At 47.3% G+C, this 10,030-nt stretch overlaps 1 protein-coding gene across 1 annotated transcript; it reads right to left on the bottom strand.

Annotated features, from left to right (window-relative positions):
• Positions 1–811: 811 nt before the first annotated feature.
• On the bottom strand, positions 812–2,620 carry LOC136503510 (uncharacterized). The gene is made up of 2 exons (XM_066498566.1): positions 1,877–2,620; positions 812–1,150 (listed from the first exon to the last, which is right to left on the bottom strand). The coding sequence occupies exons 1-2, from the start codon at positions 2,618–2,620 to the stop codon at positions 812–814; spliced, it is 1,083 nt and encodes a 360-aa protein (XP_066354663.1).
• Positions 2,621–10,030: the final 7,410 nt, after the last annotated feature.

Raw genomic sequence — 10,030 nt, 5'->3', positions numbered from 1 at the left:
TAAATCTTGAGCATATAAGTACCGAAAAGATGCTCGCGGATCCGCTTACAAAAGGCTTACCACCCAACGTGTTCAGAGAACATGTAGCCGGCATGGGTTTAAGGGAAAGCCTATGATTCCTGGACTATAAAGGGCCCAAAAGTTAAAGTAACTATTTCATATCAGAGACGTGCATTATAGCTGTTAAATCTATCGGCGATTGACCGTGACGATGAGACATGCTCTATGCATCATCTGTGAAGAAATGAGTAAGGATAAAATGATTGAAGTTTAAAGTTTAAACATAAAAGTAATAGTGAGATCAAGGGGGAGAATGTTAGATTGATCTCCTAACCAATAAGCCCAACGACTTATTGGGCCTTGGTCACGCGCCCTGATCGGGGACGCCCAACCCTACATGGTTGGTGGGCCCCCGTCGCACTGCGCTATATAAAGAGGTGGGGGCCGGCGGCTCAAAGCACGAGGTTGGCCGTGAGCCGCAAACCCACCGACAAACCCTAGACCGATCTAAGAGGGCGCGCAGCCAGCGACGGGAAGCTCCGCTGATCCTCGCCGTCGTCACTGCTACGCCCGACCGCACTGCATCGACGTCCGTGCAACCTCTACTTCACCCGTCGCTGCCCGTGTGCTGCCTCCATCACCAAACTAGCGATGGCCAGCACAACCGCGACTTCATCTGGAGGCTCAGGTTCATCACCAGCCCCTCTCTACCCTATCTTCCTCTCGGTGTAGTGTTCTAGGTCTAAATGTGCATGTGTTTCACGGATCTAAGTGTTCATCCGCCTAGATCTACCCTAGTCGATCCACAGAATTATAACAGGCGGGACGCACCAGAAAAGTCGACACGGGCGGCCTGAACGCGAGAGGCACGATCAGAGGGATCTTCGAAGTCGGAGCGCTCCTTCTCCGCCAGCCTGGTGCTGCGCCTCAGCTTGCGCGTGCAGTCCACAGCACGTTTGCGGCGAGCACGCCGCTTGTGCGCAGAGCTCTCATGCTCCTCGTCAGTGCCAGCACCGAAGGTGAAGACAGCGCTGGGGGCGCCAGGAGGGACAGGTTCTCCCAGATCATGCTGCCCAGGATTGGAGCCAGTGTCCCCGATCGAAAGGAGGTGAAGAGCGTCCGCTGCCTCCGCAGCATCTTCATCAGCCACCTCCAGAGCAGCAACATCACCAGCAGCAGGGACCACCCACGCCGTTCCAAGGGAGAGCGAGGGGAGGTAGAACAAGCGGCCCCGCCGAGAGGAGTTGGGGGCGTCAGGAGGTGAAGCAGGGGTGTCACCAAGGTTTTTTTTATCGGCCGAAATTCACAGAAATTTCCGAAATTTCCTTTCTATCCACAGGGTCCGATAAAATTTGACATCGGCCAAATTTTTCCCTTCTTTCCTGCTTCCACACAGACAACCCAAATTCAGCCGTGCGATAATCCCACACTATAATATTTTATTCTTGTTTTTATATGTGAATAAGTGATGTTTAATAGCTTCGGAATAGTTTCAAGTCAAATTCTACGGAATTTTTTCAAAACAATTTGAATTTTTTTAAATTTGGTCCGATATTTCCGATATATGTTGCTTATCCTATTTATCCATGACCTCCGATAAATTTTTATTTCCGATAATGAAAACCTTGGGTGTCACTGCCCATAGTAGGAGCAGGGACATGGGTAGGATAAGGAGTAGGACGCCTGGTAGCAGTAGGGCGAAGAGGCGCCGAAGAGGTCCCTTCCTCCCACGTACTCGAATACCACAGGAACAGTGTGTGCGTGGGAGAGATGTTATGAGGGTTGCGTGCCTCAAAGGAGAGAGGAGCAGGTGGGTGGTACGGAGGCGGAGCACGGATTGGGAGGTAGCTAGGAATGGAGTGGGAGCCGTCAGGACCAAGGAGGGGAACGCGGGTGAACGAGTAGTTAGCGAAATCGTGATCAGTGACCCTGTCTCGGACCAGATGCGAATGGGGTAGATGAAGGGGAGGGAGGCAGGACCGCTGTGATTGCGGACCAGGAGGCGATCAGGGATCTCGCTGGCGTGGTTGAGCCTGACAACGACGCGCATGGTGGTGAGGTCGACCTTCTCCTTGCACTTTGGGTCCAAGTAGCAGACGTTCCCGATCGCAGCTAACACGGGGACAACGAACTCTTCCTCCCAGTGTTCGAAGGGGAACCCGACAGCTGCGATCTCGGCGTAGATGGAGTAGTCGGAGATGAAGCGGTCGTCTGCCTCCTCATGCTTCTCGAGGGTGATCGCGTTGTCGTCATGGAGGATGGGCGACATGCCGACGATGCGCTCGCGGGTCTCCAGGGTGTCAAATACCATGACCCCCACTCCACGGGGGCCCACCACCATGTTGAAGCAGGGGGCGCCATAGCACAGCTCCATGGCCGCACGGATGAAGAGGAACGGGCTATGAACTGGGTGCTCCAGCTCAACGTGGGCGTACACCTTGGCCTGCTCGAAGTTGCCGTTGCTGACGTGGACTTCCACCATGGAGCGCCTAGGCTCGGAGGACCCAGCCCTAGAGTGCTGGGAGGTAGGAGAAGGAGGCGGCGCACGCGGAGTGGGAATGCGAGCGCCGTGGGGGATGGAGTGGGTGGGACGAGCATGGTTGGTGGCAGCCGCGATCATGGCCGCGGTGGTGGGAGAGCGGATGCAGGTGGGGGCTGAGTGCGAAAGCTGGCATGAGAGGAGTCATAGTCGGAGGGTTGCATGGCGAGAGCAGGATTCCTTCTCTTGCACTCAAAGCTTTTGTGGCCAATGGAGAGACACTTGGTGCACTTCACAGGATCTCTACAAACGGCTACGAGGTGATCGGACGCGAGACAGCGATAGCAAAGCCGCTTTGGGCCTCCGATGGCTTAAATAGCAGTCATTCTCCTTCACCGGCTCCATCGCCTTACGGGAAACCAGCTGTGAATCACCCCAGGCACGGAATGAATGCCGTAGGAGAGGTGTTACATGTTGACGGGTCTGGCAAGGAGGAGGTGAGGTGGCAACCAGAGGAGATATAGAAACGGAGGGGGGCGGGGTGAGTCATCATGGCGGTCACCATCACCGTCCAAGAAAAGCACTCGAGTTTACTGTGCCGCCCTTGGCAAGCCGCTCACTGCTTATCGCTGCCAAGATCAGAGACTTAGTTACTGCTGCGGCGGAGACCGGCGAGGTGAGTCATCGAGTGCATTGACCGTCAGAAGAGGCAAGTGGGCTGGGAAGGAGGCCTAGGCATTGGAACAGTAGTAGGCCACGATTTGAAATTTGAAATGGCTGCTGGACCGGAGCCCGTGCTACAGGGAAAGGGCGACGGCGATGAGATGGCCAGAGCCGCCGAAGTGGCGTCGCGATGGAGGTTGAAGATGATCCCCTCCAAGGCAAACACGCCAATCTTAACCAGGAAAGATTGGATAGAAGGAGAAGCGACAGAGGAGAAGAAGACGCGGGGGGAGAACAAAGTAACGTGGAAGCTTTCCGGAGGAGCACAGAAATGGAAGTTCAGCGCCCGGGAGACGAAGTCGGGGGAGACAGGAGAAGTCCCATTGGATTGCGAGATCCAAATCTCACGAGTAGTACCAATCAAGGAAGGAGCGATAGGCCTAACGATAGGGCAATAGAAGTTCTCAAGAGCAACGGATTGAAATCGCGTACCCGGGTTGGTCGGCGATCTCCGTTGATCGCTTGAGGCGTCCAGGCGTCATGCGTCACCGATAGCCTAGGTGCCAGCCGTCGCACGCCCGCCCGGTCCACCTTGCTGAGTGCCTTCGAGAGGCTGAAGTCGCAGAGGGCGATGAACTTGCCTGGGTCAGGCATTCCGCCGAACACTTGGGTGCAAAGCTTTCGGCGGTCGGGTGGGTTGTACCAGGGAGCAAGGGGCACCTTTGCAGGGGGGGAGTACCACAGTGAGGCTGCTGGGTGGATGGGGCGACGGGGGTGGTGGGGAAAGGCTAGTGTGATGACAACAAAGAATGTATTCTCCAAAACGTGTCATACGCTAGAAGTAGCTAATATGTAGTTGAGTTTTTAGTAGGATATGTTCATGTGTTTGTTTAAACGATTGCTATAAGTGGTGTGATTCCCTTTTTTAAGGGATGAAACTGCAATTCTTTTCTTTATAAAATAGGAGTGCTCTGTTTCTCTCTTTACATCTAGCAGATGCTAAAGACTCTATATTTTGTTTTTCAAAATCATGTAGTCACAAGAATCTTCCAATGTGGCCTTGGATGAACACACTTCTATTTTTGTCCTCCCATCTCCTGGGATGGGCCGGTCAATTCTAATTCACAACCAGGGAAGAGTGGCCCGTTTCACCATTGCATCGTTCCTATGCGAGCTATTTTCGCAGTCAGGAAGGATGCGCTAAAGAGTCTCGGCCTCCATTTGTTCTTTTTTTTTTACCAAAACAGGAGGGGTTGCCCCCTACTGGATGCATAAATTAAAAAAAGGGAGGACTGTTCCAAAGTAGAAATTCAGGATATAAAAGAAGAGAGGAAACAAATTAGGGCAATTACATAAGGGAGACTAGCCATTCATTTATTGCTGGATGAAATTTAGAACGCGTTCTTGCCACAACTAAGGCGAACTCCGTCCTGAACTTATTCATGCAGCGCGCTAGAGAAGGTTGCATCCCATTGAACACCGTTTACTCTTCATCTACCCACAGCGCTAGACAGGCAGAAGCTTCGGCTGCTGCCCCACCACACCGCTGGTCTGTTGCTGCTGATCAGATGTATTCAGGTAGAGGAGGTAGTGGTCCTGGTAGAGATCGGAGCACCCCTGGAGGACGGGCAGGACCAGTGCCGGCCCTAGGGGTAGGGCACGAGGTGCGATGATCGAGGGTCCAAGCGGAGAAGGGGCCTAAGTCCAGTTATACAAACCTAGGTCCTATAGTTCATTAGGCATTAGCAAACTAACGGGAAGAGAGACATAAAACTGTCCAGGCAGCCTAAAAAGACAACATCGACATTTCTTTCCTAGTTTCCTTTTTCCACAGCCCTCGGGTAGAGAGGAGGCGAGGAGTCACGCTGCACACAACACACTCTGATCGTGAGTTCACGACGTGCGCCTTACACACGCGGAGCTGGCGAGCCGCGCCGCCGCGAAGAGTTAGACTACCGAAGACACGGACACGGCGCTCTAGGACGGCGACCAGGCAGGGCTCCACGACGACGAAATCTTGATTCTTGGCTTCTTACGAATTGCGATCACCGATCAATTGTTTAGGCCCAAAATATTTTTTTTCTTTTATTTTTAATCCAAATTAATTATTTATATAGTATTCCGGACTTCTAGTACTTTGTACCCATATAGTCATATTTTTCTTCTAATTTAGGTGTTAGAATTTTAGAATATTACCTAAGAAACATTTGTCATGGGTGATAAAAGAAAACGAATATATTGCTTTTTTATTCTACATTGTTCCTCGATAATTATCATACATCTATAAATATATTTCTTAATCTACATTATTCCTCGATAATTATTAGTCATATTAAATTAAAAATATGTTATTGAATTTGCTTTCGTTTTACAAGTAAAATTAGTGCCTATATATTATAAGATTTTATACATGGTCGAGAGGGGCCATTACGATGGAATCGCGAGAGGGTCCTTAAAATCCTAGGACCGGCACTGGGCAAGGCCTTGGTGTTTCAGCTACAGGATGTGGTCCTGTTCGGGTCCGAGTGATGCCGATGGAGCTTGCGAGAAGAGGAGGATGAGCCCTGCAATGATGCTGTCATGTCGGTTGCCAGAGCCTGGTTTGACTCTGGCTACCACAATGCAGGGCACGACGGTGCTGTTTATCCTCCAATCCTGCGACACAAGAAAACAAACAAGGTGTAGCAAGGCTTTTTGCTCCCGATTGGCAAATCCTTTTAGTCCCGGTTTTCCAACCGGGAGCACCAATCCGGGACTAAAGGTACCCTCCTTTAGTCCCGGCTTGACGCCCGAGACTAAAGGGAGACTTTTAGTCTCGATTGAAAACATCAACCCGGAGTAAAGGGGGCCTCCAGGCCTGGTCAGGGACCGCCACGGGGCAGGACATTGAGTCCCGGTTGGTGTTACCAACCGGGACTAAATGTCCCTTTTTTTTCTTTTTCTGATTTCTATTTTTGGTGTCTTTTTTCATTTAATGATTAGTTTTGATATTAAAATATATTTTCGAATACGCTGCTAATAGTAATATATATGTGTACTTCACACGCGTAAGTTTTCGTTCGAACTTTGTACATAAATAACAAACGAATATACGCGTGCATGCATATATATATGATGATCATATATATACACACGTTATTTTATGTACATATAATATGTGCATACATACATATATATATATATATATATATATATATATATATTACAAATGTTTGATATATAAATTGTTTATGTCCTTAGCAATTTACTCCTCCAGATTTGGCATCCACGTTTCGTTCGGGTCGTCATTGTAGAACTCGCCGTTAGGGTTGATGACCTGGTCATTTAGAAATCTTGCTAGTCTCTCGAATTGCTTTAAGTTGGTCAAGTCGTATGACTCTTTCCCTCAACCATTCAGTCTTCAATAAAAGTTAAAGAAAAAAGTATTAATATATATATATATATATGTATGTGTATTGCTCATGTAATTACTTATACAAATGAGAGCAATAAAGAAATTGTAAATATATGATCGAAATAATATAAAGGAAAAAATATTTATATACGTACTTTGAGTTGCTCTTCAGGAGTTCTCTTTGAGTATGCCATGATGAACTCGCAAACATAGTATCCGCAGTAGTTGTTACCCTGCTCCTGCCTTATAACCCACTTTTACGACAAAAAAATCAATTAGGGTGAATTAAAATCATCATATGGTGTTAATTGAATATAAATGTGTAGTTATAGTACTTACTTTATGTGCGATTACACCCAGTGACGCTTTGCAATGTTTCATTTTTTGTTCCTCAATGAACCTTTTCCAAACCCTGCTCCCAATAAAATAAAAAAATAATTTAACCTTTAATAATTGTTGAGAGATCGGCGCCATTATATATATATATGTTGTTATAGAGAAACTAAATTAATTACCCTTGTATAATATCTATCATGTTTTGATACTCCGTTTGCGGTTTTCTCAATGAGTCTAAGATTTTCAATCTACTATTGGCCATATCAATGACCATCAATATCCAGTGATTGCTGCATAAACATATATATATATATATATATATATATATATATATATATATATATATATGTGTGTGTGTGAGAGAGAGGTAACTAGCTAGTAAGGAAATATTGATGTCCCATATATATGATCGACATTAATTATTTATAATAACACTCACTTGAAGTTGTAGGGGAAGAGTATCTCCTTCTTGTCGCGTTGGTTCACTAAGAAATTCATGAGATTTCTCTCAGTTTGAGGCTTATAATCCTTCGAGGGGTTAGGGTGTTTGTATACGGCATACAGATCAATGAACCCAACATCATTATCCTTTCTCTTTCTAAGTTCTGTCATCTCATATCTGCATACATGAAAATTGTGAATATATAATAAAGAAATTGTGAATATAGTAGAAAATAATCACACTTACAGACAATAGTAGCTAATGAGACTTTTGTCAAGAGAGTTCAGGTGGCATAGTTGGTGTAATTCTGGAACCTCGACATAGATAATGTCATTGCCACAGAAGTAATGGTGGTTTCTAATTCTAACAGAAAGATAGATTTGTCTCGGATCAGACGCCGACATGTACCACCCGTTTAGCAGGTACATTTGCGTACCCAGTTCACCTAATTTCTCTGGGTTGTATAGACTCTGGCCTGGTACAAATTTCTTGTAAGGATCCACTTCCGGAGCAGATGGTCCTTCAGCGAGCACTTCGGCAAGGTTCAAACCAGTGTCATCATAAAACCGAAGAAACGACTCATAGCCGCCTACCTCCTCCACTAAGTTTAAGTTTGAACCATATTCGTTAGAAACGACAAGAGGGGGATTGATTGTTGCGATTGTTGTCCGAGTTGTGCAACACCTTTCCCTACTCTCTTCTTTTTTTGCGCCGCCTCATATGACTTGGTGAGAGAGCGGTCATAGTCCGATATCGGTTGTTTCGCGGCGCTCTTAAGAGAATCCTGTTTGTTTGTTCCAACTTCTTTCTTAGCTGATCTGGAGGTAGGAAGAAGTATGATGGCTCCGGGTTCTCCCTCGCTCGTCGTGCCTGTTTTGCACTTTCAAAGAAATCTGTCACTTCTTTTTGTACTGCATCCTTTAATTCCTGTTCACTTTTCTCATAAGATAGTTTTTAGGGAATAACTGGATGAGTATTTGCTTTCTGCTTCTTTGCCGGCGGGCAGGGCAACGGCTTCGTTTGCGGGGCGAACCTCTTAGGGGCTGGCTTCCTTGGAGGCGGGGAGGCGTTGGAGACCGCCTTGGAGGCAGTGCAGACTTTGGAGGCGGCGGAGGCGTTGGAGACCTCGGTGGAGGAGTTGTGGACTTCCTTGGAGGCGGTGGAGGAGTTGGACATGGTGGGGATGCAGTAGTGCCTTCGAAGGCGTCATCATTGCCCTGAGCACTATGATGGTTGGGAGAAGCAACAACTGGACTTTGGTTGGCGGAGGCCCTGCTTTGTGAGTACAAAAAATAATGAGATATAAGTAAATGCTTATTATTAGTCATGCCCATAGAAAATTATCAAAAAATTGTTTTATTAACTTTTGTCCGCACCTAATGTCTGCTAGCGGTGGAGCAGACACCCCAGGGATAATGATGTAGCGCTTGCGCCATAGTATATATGCCTTCTCTGCTTCTCCTAGAGTCTTCTCTCCATCACCTCCAGGAATGTCAAGAGCTAGATCCTCATAACCTTTGCTCACTTTATCCACTGCGACCCTAGCATATCCAGGTTGTATTGGTGCCCCATGAATTCTTGGTGTCTTGGTAGGGTCTGGAGGACTAAAAACACCGACAACGACCTTGATTGTGTCATTCCCCCGTGGAACATGTAGCTCAATTGATGTCATTGGAGTAGTGACATCATCCACGGGGAAGCGCAGTGCTGCGTCATCTTGCTTTGGCAGCTCAGTGGAAGCGCAGTTGCTTTTCAACTGACCAGGGGGGCTAATATTAACATTCATTCCTGGCTCTGATGCCTGCCTCTGGGCACTCATTGCTATCTGCACTTGCTTTCTGATTTCTTCCTGCATTCTTGCTTCAATTGCTTTTTCTCGCTCCTTTGCTTCAAGCACCATTTCCTCCAACATTGTCACCTACGCTGCTTGCTCCTCCTTGCTTCTCCGGCTGCTTCAGTAGGTTTCCCTGTCATTAGGGAAACCATGAACCCATGGAGTGTTGTGTCCTAAGCCTCTGGTTCGGACAGTGTGTTCAGCAGTCCCGATGGCATACGTCAGCTCATCCTTCTCTCTATTGGGCTTGAACACACCAATCTCTTTAGCTTCTATAGCAAAAGCCAATTGGCGTGCTGCTGTTTCGAGTTTTTGCCCATACACTGCCAGACCGGTCTGTGGGTCGAGTCTTCCCCCATGACCGAAAAACCAATTCTTCGAGCGTGGGGGCCACTTGGCTGATTCTGGTTCGATCCCCATGGAAATAATGTCCGCTTCCATTTTTTGTCACTTCGGAATGGCAGTATCGTAGCCACCTGATCCCATGTCATGGTGGTATACCTTTTTTCAGGCATTCTCTTATTTCCTTCTCACCCGTGCCTCACCCTCTGCTGATGTCTTGTACTCTATGAAATCATTTCAATAGGGCCTCTGTTTCGAGATCGGGCCCGTAGCAATATTGAAATTCGGTGTTTCATTCTTCTTGATGTATGTGTTGTATAGGTGTTTCTTCCAAGTCTAGAATTGTGTGGCCATCTTCTTCATAGCCCACAATCGAACTAGCTCCTTCAATTCATCATCGTTGATATCATCATAATCATCCGCTTGCAACGTGAAATGGGCAAGGATATCATTCCAGAGCAAATTCTTGTCAACGTTAGAGACAAAACTAACATAAGGCTCGTTGATCTTTTTCTTCCATTCATGGATACTGATCAGAAT

The sequence above is a fragment of the Miscanthus floridulus genome, chromosome 14, assembly GCF_019320115.1.
Source record: "Miscanthus floridulus cultivar M001 chromosome 14, ASM1932011v1, whole genome shotgun sequence".
In the NCBI taxonomy this organism is placed as follows: domain Eukaryota; kingdom Viridiplantae; phylum Streptophyta; class Magnoliopsida; order Poales; family Poaceae; genus Miscanthus; species Miscanthus floridulus.
Note: the sequence above shows the minus strand (reverse complement) of the source record. Positions and strands in the feature narration are given on the sequence as shown.